This window comes from Bombus flavifrons, chromosome 8 (genome assembly GCF_040668555.2).
Source record: "Bombus flavifrons isolate JBK064 chromosome 8, iyBomFlav1_principal, whole genome shotgun sequence".
Classification (NCBI taxonomy): domain Eukaryota; kingdom Metazoa; phylum Arthropoda; class Insecta; order Hymenoptera; family Apidae; genus Bombus; species Bombus flavifrons.
In genome coordinates, this window is record NC_138449.1 from 3,154,621 (window position 1) to 3,176,685 (window position 22,065).

The window sequence follows — 22,065 nt, forward strand, 5'->3', positions numbered from 1 at the left end:
ATTTGTGAGTCGATTGAAAATCTAGAAGTTGCCTTTTGCTTTCAGAAGGCTAGGTAATTGCAAGATTTCCGTACGTCGTTGATTCATTAGAAATTGTTAGATCTTACTGTTCATTCATTTGGTTATTTCAATGGTATGTTTATTCATTTAGAGATCGATATAATGAAACATAGTATTCCAACGATTGAAAATGTAGAAGTATTATTCTGATTTTCGAAAGCTAAAAGTAATATTTGTCGTAGATGATCCATTAAAATGGGCAATTGTTTATTTATTAATACTAGCCTTGGAAAAGCTCAATGGGTATATTTGGATCTAGCAAAGGTATAAAAGCGCAAAGTTTCGCAATAGGCTGTAAACGCTTGCTCGGTCAAGTAAGAATACGCTCTTCACGATCAATGCACCGTGTAACCGTGTAATAGCGTGGACAAGGATTAACGCATGCTGATTTACCGACGACAGTAACCTAGTAGACAATAATTGGTGTATTTAGGTAGCAAATAGGACTTTAGTAACTCATCTTTGGCTCATTCATCTTCAATAACCGTGAATTGCGCTCGATTGCTCAAAGGGGAGAAATTCCTACCTAAGATACCAGATTAGATTCACATTGCACGAATTAAATTACTTTGAAAATGGAAGAAAAAATTCATATTTCCAAGCTACAACTCCCTAACAACAGACAGAACATCAAAATTCATCCGTTAAATATATATCGTTATCATCCTAAATTACTCTTCAAACTGTTCAAATGGTATAAGTTCTGTTAAAAAAAGAAAAAGAAGAAAAAGAAAAATAAAAGAATAAAGAAGGAAGGTGGGCAGAAGAAACGTACGAAAGTACGGGGGAAAAGGGAAAATGCATAAAAAATGAGACGGGAGACCGCCACTTCTTTAATCAACGATTCAAACAGCGAACAAGCCCGCGAACTTTTAACAAATGAGCGCGCCCTGGAGCTTGTTCCGCGCTTTTTTAATGAACCAACTCCGCGAATGTTAACGCGCCACGTACCCGCGACTGCTGTCACCGCGTCGCCTCGTTGCATCCCGCACAAACTTTGCGTCCTCTCGCGAAATAACGCGGCACCGACCAACCCGAGAGGGAAGATAAACGAGGCGACCGTTTTCGAGAGCCGGCGTATCGTCCTGTTGCGACGTCCAGATCGATGCTTCAATTATTTTCTACGAAAACCGATCTCGTGTCGCGAAAATTCGACGATGAAGCAAACGAGAACAAAACAAAAAAAAAAAAAAAAATAAAGAAGCGAAAATACCGTTAAAAAATATCCGCCGTATTTTTTCCGAGATATTCCACGTTTCTCGTCAATTGCGCGCGTGTCCTTCGGAGATAAATCGAGATAGGATCGCTTCCACGCTTGTTTCTTTCGCTGTAATTGACACGGTTATGCCGTGAGCAAAAAAAGAGCATTTTGAAGAGAGTTTTTTTCATGCAAAGAGTCGTCGGAATTCCTCCTTTTTAATGTTTTTGCTCCAAATGATATCCGAGGGAAAATATTGTCAACTTTAGAGGAATTGCACATACGTAGATCATTGTCGAAGTGATTAAACAGTAAATGAATATAGTTGAAGCCTGTAGGCGAGAAAGAATCCAACGTGGATGTTTCGAGTATTATTATAAATAAGCGTGAAAAAAGATGATTTCATCCTTGTATTATCTAGTTTATTTATGATCAACAAATTAATTGCGTATAATTAGTTATACAAAGGAATCATAAAATAGAGTAGGAAACGGTGACTCGACTAGCAGAAAAATAAAGAGAACGTGAACCAAGCTCAGCCACTCAAATTTGCGCCATTATAATTTACTCGAGCGTGAAATTATCGCCCATTACACTTGATCGCCGTATTCGCGTCAGGATTAAACGTGTCGGGAAACAGGCAATGTAATCAACCTACATATACTAGCAAACAAAAGAAACAAAATGATATAATAAAGATAAACACAGAGGGAGAGAGTAACAGACTCTCTAAAAATAAATTGCAATAAATTTCAGCGTTTGACGTAACACGGGGGAATCTATATACAATACTTTCAGCCCCTCCATTACTTTTGTTCTCCGGTCTATCACTCTTTTAACTTCCTTTTTCCGTAACTTCCCTTTCTCGCTGAATTTATTTATTATTTTTTATAGAGTTTCAGCTCTTCGATCTTTCCCTTATTCTCTTTCATCCCTTCGTTCTCTATTCCTCTTTTTCTTCACGATGTCCTCCTTTTCGTTGATCCACTGTTCCCCGCTCGCGCTCAGGGCGGTAGTCGGATAAAAAGGATTAATTGTCGGTCCCCTGCTGCTCTTTCTCTCGGCCGAAAGCCGATACAACAGCTCATTATCGGGTAGCTCAGCTAAAGAGAGCGAACGATCGAGGGAAAATCGTCGGCAAGATATTCTATATTTTATTCGAGCAACGTTCGTGCCTCGAACCACGAAAGGGTTAACGATTTCACGTGGATTTACCGGTTCGTAAATTTTAATAATTGTGTCCGTGATACGCTACAATACGGTTGATTAACGACACATTTCTTCCATCGAGATCGATTAATATAATATAATTCAACGGGATAGATAACCTGAATAATGACTGTGACAGGTGAAGGTTACCGGCACAGTATTTGAAATCATCTACGATATCTCTACTCTCGAATTAATACCCCACGGTTACGTTAATAAAGTTTCTTCTTCTTTATCAAATTTAGTACGGAAAATTGTAATAGAGTTTTTATTTGTTTCTTTGTAATCGTGTAGATATCCGAGGGCCGTGTATATGGTTTCGAATTTCTTGTTGGAAATAGGGAGAGAGGGGGAGGGGAGGGAGGTAGAAATTACAGGACGATACGATGTACAGGAGGTGCACAAGCACTCCTCAAAAATTGAAAACCGTCCGCTCCGAAACAATTGAGGGCAATAACTAAACGAACTTCGTTACGAAAGGAAAAGGATGAACGGGCTCGTATTTGTTAAGCCCTCCGCGATCGAGAAACGTGACACGCGTATGTTCTACTTCGAAATGGGAAACAAGTGGAAAAGCTAACAATACGTTCCACAGAATTTCTATGTAACGTAACATAAAGCGGACGATGACACGGCTCGCTACGATATCGAATCACCGATATTTTTCCCAACGATTCTTTCAATCTTAATATCAAAAAATTGCGACTTTGCGCAAAGTTGATTATCTTTAAAAAAGAAAAGAATCGAATCAGGTGTCGTTCAACACGTTAGAATGCTTCGCCGACCTTCCCGATTTATTTTCTGCAGATTCTGAAGCGATGATCGCAGCAACTGCTCGCCATCGCGAAATATCCAGCCTGGAATTCAGCTCGACGAGCCTCGAGCCGACTGGTAAAAGTGAATTTTCGAAATCCGCTCGGTTCGGCTACGAACGTGCCGAGCATTACGATAATAGAAGCGCCGAAATTTTTATCACGTCTCACGGTGAACTTATTGCTCCAAGAGGGATATCGATGTGCAAGCCAGCTCCCGTCCGCCTCGCAGACGAGATTTTTCTGTTTCCACGCTGTAGAGAAACGCTAAATACTTTGATATATCGCCGTTCTTACGGTGCCACTTTCATCGGCAAGCATTGCTCTATACGCGATTCTCGACACACATTCTCCAATTCTCGATATGACGAATCGGATGTACGCCTGTTTTTGCGCTATTTTTTTCTTTGAACGAGGTAAATCTAGAAGGAAGTTTATTAACACTACAAAGATCTCGGATCATCTACGTTACTGATCTTATTATTACAATAAAATATATTTCTAGAAATCCTATACACATATTGTTACATGAGAATGAATTTTAGGATTCGATACTGTACGACCTGTACGATACTGTTCGTTTATGATTCTTCCTAATTGTGAAAATGTTAAGATAAATGGAGGTTCATTTACGTATTATATGTTACGTGCTTGTTGCAAATATCTTGCTTATGTAACGATATATGTACTTGTTTTGCATTTTAATGCATTATGTCTTCTTCAGGAGGATACGAGAAACAATACGCTTTTGTTAGTAACTCGTTAGAAAATATAGTAACTGGGGAATGGAATCGTAAAATCTTCTTAAAATGGAAACTATTTTATTCATGTAACCTCATAAAACATTTGATTACCGATATTTTAAAATCCTATCGTATTCACGATTTCAGTGTCTCTAATTTAAGACTCTACAAAAACCTTTCATCCGTCATGTCATCCACGTACGATTCATCCTGTCCCATACGAGCTAAAAGCAGCAATTTCTTGGATTAAACATAGCCTTCGTGCTTGACTGGAATAAAATTCATACTTCGAAAGGTTTTTGTTCGTAAATCTCGAGCATAGACAAGAAATATTTGACAAACGGGAGCAGCTGGCGGAATGGGGGGATTTGTCGTTGTACGGATTAATTGTCCAACAATTTCATGAGGGCTGATTTAATTACCTATCGAATATTGCTGTGCATCGAGCGGTATTTTAACGAATTCATTCGCTCGCGACGGATCCTCCAATTTCGTTAAAAGTAACGCACGGGCGCGAGAAACGGGACAGTTTTAGAAAATACAGCCTCCGATTAATTCGCTACGCCGAATAATTGAACGTCGAATTTTTCTCGTGATAAATGATAAATGATAAATGATAAATGATAAACATGCGTGCACGCGTGCCCATCCGTTTTATCGAATGTATTCCGTGGAAATGGGCGTTTCATTTGTACAATTTAGTCCCAAATTTAACAAATTGCTTCGTAAAGGAAACAAATACTGACAAATTGTTTTCTATTTTCAGAGCGTCGTGTGGGGCGAATGGTCACCTTGGTCCAAATGGTCCAGCTGTACAAGGTAAGCATTTTACGCTTTAGATTTGACTGGATGTATTAATTGATTGATACGATAGGATACACTTTCGTTCCTAACTATTTCGTTCGTACACTCATTCTTTATAGCTGAGTTTACAGACATTTAAGCATTTGTTATAAAATATAATTTCATCAAAAAGTTGCGAATAAATGACAGCTCATTTTTGGAAATCAACGTTAATAAAGAAATCTGTAATTTGCAATTGTCAAGCCTTGTAGAACTATTGTATTTTGTTATTTGAGAGACTAATTGTAAGCAAGTACACAGGTCAACGTACTTCTAAACTGATAGAAACATTTCCGACGCTAATACAAGTTAATACAAGTTACATGTAGTAAATAGACAAACATATCGTCGTCGAGTCTTTTTAATAGATAAAAAAAACTACTAATTACTAACTTGTTATTAATATCGACGTTTTGGTAAAATTCGCATAATATTACTACAAATTGATCAAAGTATCCGGATTCTTCTGGACGATAGTGTAAATGATATTAGAAAATACGCAAAATATTTTACATAACTGTCGGGAATTTTATTATGGTTCACTGCAGTCAAAACACATTTGATTCATCTCACAGAAATCCTCGTCTCTGACGACAATCACTTCTGACCCTACTGCTTATTCATTAATAACGGATTGTGAAATTATTCTGAGTGACGTAAGAAACGATAAATCATGATTTCCCTATCACGACTACTCTTCGATTATACTTTCTTACAAATCACTCTCTTATCTGCGTTATGTCGCATTTACATTGATTTTTAACCGGCATAGCTTTATCACGTGTTTATTATGCTAAAGGAAAAGCCAAATAATCATCTCGTCATTCATATTGTAACTTCGTTTCTACGTATCGAGAATCACGTTTTTGCGTCATTTATGTAACTCTTTCCGTCGCTTCCTGTAACGTAAGCCAGTAATAAATGTTAGAAGGTTATCACGAGACTGCGGATGTCTATGCATTTATAAGAAATTAACTTAGCAAACATCCTCCATTTTGTAACAAAAATGTTAGATTGACGTTGTTTGGTATCATAAAGCGGGTGTTCTATCGCAAGATAGAACCGATCGAAGGGCTAAGTATCGCGTCGCGGCGCCATTACGTCGCTGGAATGTTAAACGTTTCAGAGCTCATTTCGACAACGGTAGAGTTCCGGTGGCGGACGTCGGAACGGCTAGCTCGTTTTTCAGCCGACCAGAAACGGCCCAGACTGCGCCAGCAAATAATTTATGACGCTTACGACTGGTGAACTGCACTCGCCCTCCTGGAGAAGCTTATTGCATGATGTACGGTGCCGTACATTCGACGCGGCCAGCCACGGCTCTCTAAATCTTTGTTCGCGTTCCCCGATACATTTATTAAAATTTTTTCCCTTCATCAACGCATTACCATCTGATTTGTACCACTCTCTTTTGCCAAATCCACGATATACAGTGTATATCGCAGAAGTTTAGTATTTAGTACCTCTTCTGATTGTCGATAGTGGATAAATTGATATTTTCTTATAATGCAGATTTTAATTATTCCGAAACATTCTTCAAAATTTTAGAAAAAAATATCAATCGTCCGAAATTGGGAATTGAAGGTGCGAATATTCCTACGATTCTCCACTGTAAATTATAGATAGATAATGTTTCGTGTCTTAAACTTTTGTCATTTTTAGTTACCATTGCCACTTTTGTATACATAGATTATTGTGTATTTTTAATTATTGTTGTTAGTTCTGTGCTAGATTATTCTCCACTTTTAAATGTCATCGCTACCATTTTCTTACATTTCTCCCTATTGCCGATCTTCAAAATTCTGTAATTAATATGTATGTATATTAAGGGTGAATGCATTTACAAAATTTCACAAAAGTAATATTTTTCAGGACAGATATATTACATCAATAAAGATTCTTTAACCCCTTAAACTACAATTACGGGCATAGCCCGTAGTACAATGATCGGACCAAACGTAAATTCTCGAACGTAAATCGTAGGTTAATAAGGGGTTAATACCGTCAGAAAATATAAGGGATTGAAATAGAAGTAACGTGGCGTCAGGTTTATATCTGTATAAAAATATTTAGAAACATTGGAATGAAAATGGAGCGAAGGTCCCTCTGAATTTAATTAACCTAAATATATTATTTATAAATTTTATTATCGGAATATCAAATTGTTTGAACAAAATTGTGAATAGTTTTGCTTGTCTACTATTAAAAGAAGAATTAGCTTGTCTAAGGTATTTAATTAATTCGACAAATTTATTTATGAAAGATTTTAAGCAACCGTCTCTCTCCGTTAATTAGTAAGTAAATAAGGAATGAAAAATTAAGAAACAGAGAGAACGTTTGGAAAACGGGATATTTGTAGAAGTAGTTCTTCGAAACGTTTCGTTGTCGCGAAATTAAAGATCCTTTATTCGTTTAATTGACGTCATCGTTTATGCGTATACTCTGCTATACATATACCGTTCATTCATCTTTTAAAACACAGCTACGTTTGAAACAAATTCTAAGTAATGACGTCAGAATTGCGAACTACCGACCCGTGTGTACCGCAAGCACAAGTGCTACTTAAATTCTCGAAACGAGTAATTCATGATCAAAGAAACCGTATGATTTTTCCAGGTGCTTCGAATTTTCCGCTTACGTGTCCTAATTCCGACTAGTTCTCTCATAATTGTATGCGAGATACGCGAAGTAAAAGAAACGAAATGATAATAATAATATATATAATATAAATATACATCGACAACGTATGTATATTTCACGTTCAATACATTTTTCTTTAAATTAGGATATAATATTGTTACATCTTAATAGCAATGGTACAATTATACTTTGTATCATTAGAAAATCTTCGCGACAACGAGGAATACAGAATACAGGGTTTCTGAATTCTTTGCTTGTTTACATAAAATGATATTTTTGTGACAAAAAGAACCAGCGTCGAAAATTACACCTATGCTCCTTGTTAGTCTCTTCGTACGTTGTTTTTTTTAATCATGCTCGCCCTACTTCGCAGGAGCTGCGGCGGTGGAATTTCACGACAGCAGAGGCGCTGTAGGAGGAAACCGTGCAAAGGCAGGTCGTGGAGCACGAAATACAAGATCTGCAACCCTGAGGTGAGTCATTCAGCGAAAGCATCTTTTTCATTACTTTTCTAAACGGGAACACTTACATTTGTCACAAATTTTCATCATCTATAAACGATTGTCTTTCCATTTCGCCATTTCTTCGTCTTTCTTTCAAAATCGCCACCAACGCAATCGCAAACACCGATGAAAAATTAAATACCAGATAAATCACGAATAGAAAAACCACCTCGTAAAATTATCGCATCTAACAGATGAGAAAGGAAGAATATTGTAAATGTAAAAAAATCTTCGTCACCTTTAAACAATTCCCTTATCAATTCAAAATTTCTTCGTGCAATTTTCTCCAACGAAAAAACAAAAATCGATCAAAAGTTAAACCACGAAGCAAAAGGAAAGAATAATCGCATAAAATAGTAGCGTAGATTCAATTATTCCACAACCGATATAATTCTATTCTATCAGCAAATACTTCTCTTAATAATATTCCAAACGAGAAATGTTTACAACTATGAAGAATTCTTATCATCTGTAGACAATTTGTCTAATCACATGACAATTTCTTTACACCCGAGGAAGGAAAATTCGATCAGAAATTAAACCACGAAACAAACCGATATCTATTGGAAGAACAACCACGTAAAGCAGTTGCACCAAACAGATAGCAGTATCCGTTGAACATTCAGTGTACTAGCCTAAATTCAATTATTCCCGAAAGCGGCTGTCTTATCAATATAATTCTATTCAAGCGACTTGCCGCCGTAAGACTGTAAGACAGAGAGTGTAACGTATAGGAAACAGGCAAGGTGAGATAGAAGCTCCGAGCCGTGGAACTGGTTGCACCGTGTTTCCTCTCTGTCCTTTATCGCGAATGAAGCGCAAGGCGAGGAGTAAGTTGTCACACGAGTAGAAACGGGACAAACGAGAACGACCGAGTGACTCTCTCGTCTCTCTGTCTGCTGTTCGAGCCCCGGTAACACGTACATCCACGTGATTATAACGGCACCAGGGCTCCGGGTCTGAGTAACTGGAGGAAATTTGCGGTTCGCGCAAACAACGAAACGAAGTTAACTCCGTCGTTTAACTGGCAACTTTTGAAGCTGCCTCGCAGTATTCCACCGCGATACGCCGTCCTCGATTCCCTCTCGCTCTCTTATACCGCCCACCAACCCTTCGCCACGGTTCCGTTTATGTAGGCGCTGGAAAACGGGATTTGCTTCGCCAACCGTGTCTTGCTTAACCCTTTTCACAAAACTTTTCTCTAAACCATCGTCAATTTAACGATTACAAGTGGATTTTATTTTGTCCGTGAATTATATCCTCCATGGTTAACGATAGACGTATATAGAGTGCTCCGGGCATTGTCGCATATATAGTCGAATCGAAAAAGGTTTTGCGCATCCTATAAGTAGGGAAATTTTATTCAAATAAGCAAGTGTTTAAAAATTCGTAGTCCTACTTGGTTACAGAATTCGTAGTATCAACTTGGTTGCACATTACCTCTGAACAATTACAAAAATGTCTATTCTAGCTATACCGTATGTATAATCGTACCGTATCTTCTATTTTTCATTGCTGTTTTAAACTTTTGTTTTCATAATTCAGTCATTAGAAATATTCTTCTAAAATTTCCAGTATTTTATAACAGAGAAAAGGGTAGACTGAGCAGATAAAGTTGATAGAATCACTGTAAATGTTTTGTTAAGAAAACTGAATTGTGATCCCTTTTAATCGAAGACAGGTTGGATAAAGTTTCATTTTTACTTTGTCCACAGCTTCGATTCTCCAATAGCGATCATTAAATACAAATTACGTATAACGTTTCGATACAACATTACGGTAACAACTAGGTAATCTTCGTTTAACTAGCTGATAAACGAATTTAGCATTAAACAAAACCGAAAAAGAGTATTACTTCCTGAAAACATGAAAGAAAAACGGGACAAAAGGAGAATATCTTTCTTCTCGTTGCAAAAATCGGCGAACAAAAGGAATCTTTCGAACGAGACACATCTTGACAATCAATAGCGGCACTCTCGATCTGCACGATAAACAATTTCCACCGGTGTCACAAACACGCGTGTATACCACTCGTGTATACTCGCACGCACACACGTCATCCGTGAAAGCTCAAAACGGTCAACCCATCATCGTCAAGCGAACAGACAAGCGGTTTATACGTCAAAGAACGGCTCAGGCCGCGACTCCGTAATTAATTGTTCGTCCCGTTATTACAGCCTTATGCCAACAGGGCTCGGTCAGAAATTACGCGAATTATCAATTCAAATTCGACGCGTGACGGTCAGCTGCGGCTGTCACGTATGACCGTGTCCCGAGCCTGCAAGTGCATGGAATACGTGCTGCGCTTTGCAGCACCCGGCCATACCCCGGGGGATGCACGGATGCAGCTGACCCGACCCACATTCCGAATCTGGGCCGAGTTTCGACCCCGTCCACGGACACACGTGGCCGTCCTTCCCATTGATATCTGCCAACTCGATATTCCGTCGAATTTACCCGGGCCATTTTTCCTTTCTTCCCTTCCTTTCTATCCTCTTCTATTCTATCCTTTTCTCTTTTTTTATCTGTCTCTTTTCTTCGACATATGCCGAAGGGTTGCGTATTGTCTTGGTCTCGCGTGTATCCATCCTGCCACTTTGTGTGTGTCCACGTGTGTGGGCAACACGATTCCCCGAAGAAAAAAAAAATGAGAGAATAGGAAAAACAACGGAGTGAAAGAGGACGGAAGGGTGGGTGACGAGCGAACCGCAGAAAAGTAGCGCCGTTGCGGATCGTAAATTCAAGGCTGAAAATCGATGTCCTCCACCCTCCTGCTGCCCCTTTGTGGAACTTGTAAACGTATACGGTTCTTGTCCCGGCGATATTTTCCCTTTTAACGTAACCTCCCCTGTTAGTCCTGCCCTGCAATGTTCCATACTTCTGATTAATTTAATCTTTGATTTTATGTCTCTCTTTTTTCATTTTTTTTTTTTTTTTTTATTTGCTGATTTTATTTTATGGAGAAGGAGAATCGTTGGGGACGGTGTTCTTGATCGGTGGAAACTGCGGTCTCGTTCACCGCAAAAGTGTTTCGGTAAAACGTGAATTGGTAGTTTGTACCGAGAACTTGTTAATTTGTTGGGGGTTGATTGTTTAAGAATAAATACGGCACGAGGATGGAATTTCTTATTGGAGAACGAAAGAAGAAATTGCCGTTCATTATCGGCGAATCGATGGTTCGGTTATTTGTATTTCATTGTGGAATTTCTTCCCGCGGGTCGATGAGCTTTATGAATATTGCAGAGCAAAACAAAGCACTCCTGCCTGTGGAGTATTGCGCAATGGTAATTACCACAGTTGATGGGTAATCGGTCATTTCCGATGCGCATCACGACTCGATATTCCTTCCTTCGAATATCTGTGTATTCGCCGCGGCAATTTACTTTTCAGCCTGAAGTATCTTTAAGCAGTAAGAATTCACCACTCCACGATATTGCCTCGCCCGTTACGAAAGGGGTGAAATAATTATTCGCTAGTCTGAAGAATATCTCGAACCATTACCAATTACAATTGAATACAATTGAAAAAAAAAGAAAAAAAAAAAAGAAAGAAAGAACGTATAACGCCCTATTTGTGAGATAATTCAATTAATATCTAGGAGGCTCAAGATTCTTTTACTGCCCTTTCTAATTATCAGCAGTATTAAATTCTCATATTGGATGAACCGTGTTTGATAATCGAATGTCTTTGAGTTAATTTTACAAATTACAAGCCCACTGAATATCCTGTATCGCAAAAAATAATAAAATTATAAAATATTTTCCAACTTGTTAATTCAATAATATTATAAGTTGATCAGTTATTTGTCAAGATCAGGAAAAATCTTTCAAATTCGATCAACACCATTCACATCCATTTTCCTTAACCTCAATTATCCTCTTACCTTCGCAACACGTTACAACAAAAGATTAGCAAGAAAGAAGAGTATTTATAGCAAAGAAAGCTCATAATTGTCATCCAATTCGGTTAAACACGTTCGGAATTATCTTCAATTCGACTTTCCAGGCCAATCCTGGCTTCCGTTTCACGTATGGGTCTCGCGTCGTTCAGCCATAAAATTGCATCGGGAATTTTCGCGAAACGGTCTCTCTCTCTCTCTCTCTCTCTCTTTCTTTTGGACCTAAGGCGAGAAGTAAGCGAGCGAAGCTTGGTAGCCGTCGACGTCGTGTGACCGACGTGACATTTCGCCCAAGGGTCGACGTCGCGGCGGCCGCCGTTGCTGCAAGGCGAGAGAACCTGCACTCGACGTTCGTAAATGCACCGCCAACAAAGCTATCGATAGGTACCGTCCACAAAGGCAACGTCGATCTTGCCCACCCCTTTTTCCACCGCTACGGCCGCCGCATACGTAACGCGTAATATCTCTTTCATTTAACCGGCCCGAAACCGGCTTTATTGGGGCTTTGTTGCAACGAACGATTCTCTTTCACACGCTCGACCTAACCGAGAGACCTGTAAACGTGCTGTCCATTACGTTCACAGAATAGAGAAGCCGAATAGAGAAATAAGTCGAACAAAAGTTTGCACGTAGAAAAGAGAGAGAACTCTGATCTGCGGGAATTCCGGCGAGCGTGAAATTTGCCTCGAGGGAACAGCGCGGCGAGTACTGGAACGACGCAGGGATTAATTTGAAGAAATCACTGCCGGATAGGATTTCTGGAAGCCGCCTATCTTTCGTCGAAATTGAGCTGATTGGAATGTTATTTAAAATTGTTTGAAAAGATGACGATTGTGCTGATTGAAGAAATTTGAAATTAGGTTCTTGGCCTGGCAATCTTTACGCGAATAACGATCTGGTTGGAACGTTGTTTCAAATCATCCGAATATACTCGGTATAAAGATGGTACAGATGAAAGATTTTTCGAATGACGAAATGACGAACGAGGTCATCCAGGGTTAATAGGTTCTCGAAATTAACCGTTCGGAAGTATGCACGAAGTCTATCTTGTAAATTCATTTACTTCGTTGCTGGGTTGATTGCATTCTAAATTAGATTCTCGAGACCTTTGCACTGTCTACGGAACAAATATCAAATCAGGACGTTTACTTGTCGTGAAAAACTGACACGAAAATTGCTCGACGTTCGAGGTATCCTATTGATACAATTTTCAACCCTTATCGCACGAATTTCTTATGGGTACAGCTCGTTCCTCTTTCGATTTATAAACTATTCGTATACATGAAGCATTCAGCATATGTCCAAAAGTCACGGCCAGAGAACGTCCAGAATCTACCGTATTCCATCGAAAAATTACATATTGGCAACTTGGACGATTCATCACCCGTTGCAACGGGGATACATCGCGACGGCCGACGTCTCGTTCAACTTTCTCGACTCTCCGTGTAGATCGGTCATCGTATTGACTATTCATTTCATAGTACTATCGAGAACGTTCGTCGTCAGATCGTTTAAGAGTTCCGTCACGTTTTTCATGGGGCAAAATGACACGGATTCCGCGCGACATCTCTCATTCTGCCTGATGGACAATTTTCTCGGGCTCGTAAGTGCTCGTTCGCTACTGAGCTTTTTATGATGTCACATCCAATCTGCCCCACACGATTGACCCACGCACGTTGACGCGAAAATACTTGCCCAAAGTATGAACGAAGCGTTAAGCTCGACGACAAATCCGGCTATGACGACCAGTGTCACCCCTATATCACACGATCCATATCCTCGTAAGACGGAAAACATAGATTCCATGACGCTTTTTATCGATACATCAAGGATCAACTGTGGTATATCCTTTTACGACGATCTTAGAAAGGATTTCGATGATAGGATTTAGATCTAGACGATTTAGATGATCGTTTTGATGGTGAAGGGGATCGAGTGTAAAATCATAGAAAAATCGTGTAATCTTTTATCGCCCTATTTATTTTTATTCGCGAAGGAAACAGTTACGATTAATTAGAATTTTCGATTTCTTAAGTGGAATATTAGGAATTCAAGGCTGTTATAAATACGAGGACATCGGTGTAACATCATATTTTTATGAATATGATTAAAAGAATGAAACTCGTGTAAGAATTTGTTTTATTTACACAATTAGTGCCTACTACAGTTTGCATATTTCCTGTGAAAATTATTGCTGCGAAAAGAGAAGAAACAAGGAAAGGAGAAAGATATAATAATACAACAAATAATAATAATACAACAACATGATGCAGTAAGGATACAAAACGATATGTAAAAAATGTAGATGAACGAGCGGGTAACTTTCAGGTCACGTATCATAAAAGTTAACTACCAGGGAAGAAGAAAAAGAATTGCCTTGAAAGTTAGGCATAAATTTCTGACAGTCTCAAGATTTATTGGTTTGAAGGTTACTTATAAATTTCTCACAAAGAGAAAACTAGGGGGTTCCATAAAAAATTTTTCTTCAGATTATTGGTACATTTATAACCTTTTATAAATTCATAAATATTATTTATATAACATAGATATAATTTTCAGCAGAAAAATACTTCAACATGATAGATAACTTTAAACTAGTGAATATTCATACTTTATTGCTCCCTGCAATAAAATAACCTGTAGAATAACGGAAGAATTTACTAACGCTTTTCTACATGGAATTTCGTCCGTATCGGACGAAGAGATTTGTTTTTCCGGCAAACGCAGCTACGATGCCAAACAATGGCGCGTTGATCAATTTGCCTGGCGTGGAATAAGATACGATTGTCAGGTGGATCGAATTAAGCGTAATTGATACATCCCTCGACCAACGTGCAATCCCGACAGTCTACATTTGCTGCAGTTTGCGCACCGTTACTCCCCTGAAATTCCACCAAATGAATTTATTTTCCGTTTATAATCGTGTCATTTCTCAGGAATTCGCGCGCATGGCCAAGCAACGCGTGAAAACTACAAGTGACGGTGCAACGTGTCGCAACGACATGAACGGGCCAATATTACGTTCTTTTTATTTAAAAAGAGAAGAATTTCTCGACCCCAATTACAAAGCGATGAAAGCCGTAAGTGAGAAACCTGATAAATCACATTTCCCGTCTTTTATGAAAGAATAATTTTAAGATTCAATATGCTCAATATTTGATATTTAGATATTTCATTTTTAATATTTAAGCTTCGATATTTAAACACCTATCATAGAAAATATTACGTACGTGTTTATTGCGCGTGTTTGATAACACATTTTGAAATTTCATTGTCGTTGCAATCAAATATGTCGCAACTATGTTGCTAAAATTGAAAATCAGTCTGAAAATGTATGACAACAAAGGTAGAATATTATGAAAAACTGACTTATCATATCTTGGCCTCGTGATCTTCAAATGGATACAAAGGAGGGCTAATGACAGTCAACAATGAAAATCGAAGAGGATTGCGTGAACCTTTTATCAGTGAGCAAACAACGAGCGAAAGGAAACGTGGAAGAAAAAAATCTAGAAATATTTGAACGCGAGTTAAGCTCGAGATCAAAGCGATAAGGAAATAAATTTATCGTCCAGGCGGAAAATAAAACGCGAGATTACGCCGGGCTTTATCGCCGACTTTGGAGATCGAAAGATTTACGGAGCTCGTTAGCAAAAAATAAAACAAACATAGAGAAATAGAAATACCTACGTAGAAAAACGAGAAGGGTGGAAAACTAGGTAACGGCGAGACAAAGAGGATGATGGTAAAGGTAAAATGTGGAAAGAGAGACCTCGAAGCTTTCGTGCACGTAGAAAAAGAGAATATAGAAAGGTCGTGGAAAGAAATGAAGAAGAAAGAGAAAAGAAAAAAAATATTAATGCGTGGCTGGTGATCCTGTGCAGCGATACATTTCAGAGGACTCATCAGTCTCCGAATGTAAATTTGGCTCGCGGACCTGATATCCAACCGCGGTTAATACAAAACCAAGGCAAGGATTATACTGAAAGGACGGATTACGTGGACCGGCAACCGCGAAATTGGAAAATTTATGAAAACGTCGCTGGTACGTTGCGCTCCAACCACACGTACAGATATAGAAACATCTACAGGTGTATCGATATATCTCCCTGGGTATTTATAAAGTAATCGAAGGCACATTAGCCTTGTGAAATATTAATAGCGTGCACGCCCTCGATCGCGAGCCTCTCCGCCATTAGAAGATTCCCGGTTCCTCCGGGATACCATGACGGACAATAATTTACCAGCACCACGATAAATTTCACGTTAAAATCCAGCCAGAAGGGATTTACGTTCGCGGGCTACCGAAGAGGACCCTACCTTTCGCGCCTTTCCCCCTCGATCCCTCTCTTTCAACTGAAATTGTATCTCTCTTTTTTCCTCTCGTTTACTTTCCTATCTCTCTCAGCGATCGTCATTCCGCTTGTCTCTCTCTTTTTTTTTATATTTATATATATATATATCTATTATATCGATGATATATTGATTTATATGATTCCTATGTGCAATCGTTTACGCGAGTTTGTAATAGAAAATACTAGGAAATATTGAGAAGGTAATTTTCTTCTTTTTATCGAAGAATTATCCTGTTTCGTTTATTTGGAATATCGTAGGGAATCAACGTTATGTAATTAATTAATAGGATTAGCATAGTGTCTCTAATTAAAGGTGACAACTGTGATATTAACATTCTTTCCTTTCTAGGCGAAAATACTAAAATCATATGACATCCTTTGCACAATCATAAAGCTTCTGTAAGAAACAATTTTTTAAAACCTTACTTGTTGTTGCTTTCTATATGCCGAATTATATGTCTTTTGCTTGGGATTAATAATGTGAATTTATATCTGAAAGCTAGAAAATATCCACAGTGTATTTAATCTCTTTATGGATTGTGGTGTTTTGTTTATTTGAAATATTTTAGAGGATTCTGATTAAAAGTTACCGTTGTAAACAAGGATATTAACATACAAACATGATATTGACATTCTATCCTTTTTAGTTATCCTCTGTCCTCTTCTATCCTGATTATATTTAGCATGGGATTTTTAATATAAATTTGTAAACATCGAAGCTAATTTGTTATTACATTTCATGCATTTAAAACGAAGAAAGATATAATAAGTCATACTTTTATTTTTCATATGAGAAAAATTTTAGAAACCAATATCATAGCAATCGATCGATCACCTATTATGAAAACGGTGTTTTCAATGGGATTGTCTTGAAAGATATTTACATCAAAAATATTGATTCCTCAAAAATATTGGTTATTAATATTGGTTATTGGTATTTCAGATATTAGATTGATTTTTTAACCATGTTATATTGAACATGAAAGGCAACAACAACGTAACATCAAAATTTCAAACATTATAAAGAATCAAAGTTATTCAACCAGTTAATGAAACAAGCACTAAAGATTCGTCTATCCGCTTCAGATTGGAACTTACAAAAATGATAATATTATTCATTTCACTCTAAACGAGGATATTCAAATCACACGACGTTCCTTACTTGAAACCATAAAGCTCTTGCAGAGAGGAATTCTTTGAAATTTTGAAGACGGTTAAATCGAGCGGGACAGGGCCCTGTGCCTGGGTACTTTTTCATTCTCTATGTCCCCGTGTGCTCCTTTCGCCGTGGACAAAAAACTTATATGCATTCAGATACGGGAACGTTAAATAATTCCCGCACTTTCCGTATCAATTTCGTTCTTTGTGCTTGAGCACGGGCCGACTGCTGGTTATATTAAATCCACGCGACGGCATAACGGCGAGAGTGAATTTTTAAATTCCAATATCCAGATCCGTGCGTGTCCCCCTCGTCTGAAAAAGAAGGAGAGAGATAAAAAGAGGGAGCTGAGAACGTTGCGAATGTCGATATGATTTCATTCGTTTCATTTTCAAAGGTAATGCGCCATGTGATAATCGACTGGCATTGAAAGTGTTCCAATGTAATTGGTAAACGGGTTTGCGAGTTAAAGTTTCACGAATTTTCGAACTCTCTCTCGAAAATGTTTTGACAATTAACGCTTAGTAAAGGGATCCTTTTATTGTCAAGCTTCTTGAAAAATGAATTTTCTACAAATTGTATCTTTGAAATGAACGATGATGTTGATATGAAAATTTAAGAACATATTGAAGTGGCCTTTGTCATCTTTTATTTCGACATTCTGGGTATATCTTTACAGACGTAATACGTATGTAATTGTTATAGTGTACGATATCACGTTAGATTGATTATTTTCTAATCTGTGATAGAAACCATAGTATGCTGATTGGTTAGCAGTTGAAGAGGTAAAAGTTCAAGATAGATGATGGAATATATATATATATGTAGTAACTTATGGATCTTAGAGTAAGGACAAGTAATGATGATTTAATTAGGGTTTAGTGTAGTTTAATAAGCAATACTCAGTAACAAAAACCGATTACAATATCGTCGTACGTATCATTATCACACACGCCTTGACTTCCCGATTCACACTCCGTGACCTCTCAACTCAGATTGCACTTCTCCACTCGCATTCTGACCGTTCTAGCATCCCTTTGTCTTTTCCTAGGCCCACCACACGCGTGTTCCGCAGACGCTCGTGGCCAGGGTCACGTAGGGCTTTTCTACGAAACTATGCACTTGAAAAGACCGATGACACATTTATGGACCCGACGGCGCCTCGGCTCTCGCGACATTGTTCATGGTTAACTCGATGTTTATTAGGCCCTTTTCCCGATACTACATATATATGTCGGGTTCGCATTATGATTAGGGTTAGGGGCGCGAAACGAACCTTCATTTGGATTACACATTGTTGTTATGCAATAGAGAAGACATTGACTAGTGCAAATATGATTATTAGTACAAGTGTGGATATTCCAGAATTGACAAGTAACCGCGGTGATTAGACACCAATGACAATGGTCTTAGGGTCGAAAACGAATCCGCGGTCAACGGGATAACAAATGTACTTTCTTCCAAAGTCTAAGTTGGATTCGATTTACTTGTCTACGATACAAGTATTACTAAACCAGCTCTTTGTTAAAACGTAAAATATTCACCGAGCGTAAAGACGCTATCTAACTCGCTAATGAGACCTCACGAGAGAATGATTTTCCGTCGCGATGTCGCTGCAAAGGAAAACTATGATGAGGTGTGTCTAAGGACACAAGATCATCGGATTCGTGGAGAGATGCCTTCGTTCGGAAAGTGAAGGAAATTTGCGTTGCTGTTAATTGGTCAATTTCCATGTTGGTAGTTAGAGAAGGATGCTAGCCGCCCTCGAGGGAAAGTTGCTAGTGGGAAGCGTCGTTCGTGAGAAAAATAAAGTTCCCCTATCTTCCCGTAGTTGGAACAAAGACTGTTTGTCTGTTTGAAGGACTAGCTGAACATGTACTGTGGAGATGCGTTGACATCTAGTGATCGTCTTGCCCGAAGAATAGGGTCTGCGTGTGGCGACCACGGGACAGAAACCGTTGGAATGTTTACTGTCGCGTGCCGCTACAACTATTTCTTTTAAGGAGAGTTATACTATTACCCCATATCTTTGTTAGACAAAACGTTGTTTATCCCGTGACCGCGGCTACGTTCGGCGACTGGTTGTCGCCTCGAACTCAAGCTCAATATCACAAATCTCGAACAAATACAATCGGATTGAATGACGACAATTGCTTAATTACGGCTATGATTTGAATCTAGATTATAATGTTAGGGGATTTTCCCAAAGTTCCCAAATATATATATATATATATATATATATATATGGTGTATATATATATGTATATGGTATATATACAGATGTTCAATGAAATTTTAAAATTAATTACAAAATAAATAAAACAAAAATTATTTGCAAAACTAAAGAGTTGCAGGAAAAACCTAAGAATGAAGAGTAAAGTGGTGGAACTGAACTAGAGGTAGATCGTTACTTGTTATTACTTACCTACTACAGTTTATTAGTATGATTAATCTGTAAAGGCTTTTATGACTTCGAGTTTACGTTGATCTATGGTTTCACAATTATTCTGCGTTCGGTTTAACTTCTAGCAGAATTTTTATTTGTGCTTCGACATTTATTAATGACTCATTTCCGTGACCGCTTGACCATCGACAAATGTCGACGAGTTTAACGTGGGGAAAATTGAACTGAAAGTTAAACGCGAACGTTTCGCGTGGAAAATTCTACATTGAAGGGAAACAATTGACGAAGCATCGTCTTCTTCAGATCTTGTAAAAACTTGAAGCACACGAATCACGTTAAAAAGTGGATTTTCTATCCTGGAGTTGAAGAAACACGAGAGAAGAATGCGAGTGAAGAAGAGAGAATACAAAGTGCCTTCCATTTTCCAGCCTTTCACGGTCCGGCCGCAAATTGCTCCAAATTCTTTATTCTCACCTCACTCAAAGCGTCTTTCGTCCATTATTTTTATCTTCTTTCATCCATGCGCTCGAGCTGTTCGAAAAAGAAAAGGGAGACAATGCCTGTGTACCGGGACCTTTCAGTGAACTGTGTTCTTGGAAAATTGAATCGGTTCGGGAGAAACTTATATTGTAATATTTTATTTCAAGTTCAAAAGTTCCTTACATTATACAAACATATATACACAAAATATGCACTAAACTCCTAATATAACAAAAATATCAGCAATAATGTACACCTTCAAACGTTAACTTCGTACAAAACCTTCGAATCCTTTGTTATACGAAATATCGTTCATGTAATTATTTTATTTATCTATGTTTAATGCACACCATAAATCACACAATATACCGGAACATACTTATCCTGCTCGACAAGGCAACAAGAGAAACATAAACAGAGATTCGGGAAATCTCTTCGAAGATCTAGCGCAACATCTCATAAAATAAAAGATAGAACAGGATCATCCCCCCTAGGAAGAATCCTTTGACCTGTGAGTACTGCCCTAAATATTTCGATTCCAGTGCACGTGGTACAATAAAACGCGGATTCTTATTCCTGTGCCTAGGATACTTAAAAAATATAAAATCAATCGGTCCCACGTGCATGTCGCAACCAACCAAGTCCCAGCGCAACCAACTGCCACATAGTTGTAAATGATTCGCGGATATCCGTGGTGACCTCACTCTTGTCCCACGTAGAAGGAAAGTGGATAACTCGGTGATTGATTCTCGATTCACTTCCTACTGACAGTGACTATATATTCTGAATGCAGATTACGTTCGTCGTGCGCAGTAGTACAACATAGGCATCCTTTCGAACTATATGGTAAAACTTTCATTCAAAATGAATTCTTCATTTTGCAAGTGAATTGCCTGATGTTTGCACCGGTGTGGATTATTCAGGTTTCGGTAGAAATGATTTTTTCATTGAAACGATATCGCATGAATTTGTAATTTGCTTCCCGACAAAGGACCACGATTTTTTATGGAATTGGAATAATAAAAAATCGTAGGGAAAGCGGTACGATAGGTTTTATTGGAGTAATTGGAATTTTATGAAGACGTTAATATCGCATTTAGGTGTGTCGCGGAGTGACGATGTATGTGTGTACGTATTTGTTACGCAGTGTCGTAAAGTCACGGGAGTGTTACGAATGCGACGCTTTATACGTCTGCTAATTGTCGTCTGTCGACGATGGTACATGTTGTGTGTGAAAATTGTGACGCGCATTTTCAAAAATAAAATGGAAAATACTTCTGCGAGGTATGCTAGAACGAATAGCGTTACAGGAAAATGTTGCAACGGCAAATCATTATCAATGAAACGAAGACATTGCAACGAGAATAGGTACTACAGCGATCGTGGTTTGTATCTGCTATAAATATTAAATTGTTTACGCATCTGATTACGGAAAGTTTGTTCATAGCTTAATATATACAGTACATAATTAAACACACATATTATTATAATAATTATTACTTATACAATAATGTATAAAGTATAATAATTATATATTTATTGCTGTTCATACAAACAACATGTAATACATATATCGTTTTAGCCTGTAATGAATTTTCCCCAAATACATACACATATTTTAGAATACGCTAGAACAAACAGGTACTATAACGAATGAGGTTGCAGAACCAATTACGTTAGAATATTTCATTGTATTAATTATAACATTACTAAATAATAATAAAAGTAATGATAATAACGAGGTATAAAAACTTACTACGG

General features: G+C 38.1%; 1 protein-coding gene across 2 annotated transcripts in view; it reads left to right on the forward strand.

Annotated features, from left to right (window-relative positions):
• nolo (ADAMTS-like no long nerve cord) overlaps positions 1-22,065 on the forward strand; it is a 242,053-nt gene that overhangs the window by 156,572 nt on the left and 63,416 nt on the right. For both annotated transcript variants that reach the window (XM_069118962.1, XM_069118963.1), the window contains exons 4-5: positions 4,789-4,841; positions 7,879-7,978. In XM_069118962.1, the coding sequence (XP_068975063.1) occupies positions 4,789-4,841; positions 7,879-7,978 (153 nt within the window). The remainder of the gene's footprint in view (positions 1-4,788; positions 4,842-7,878; positions 7,979-22,065) is intronic.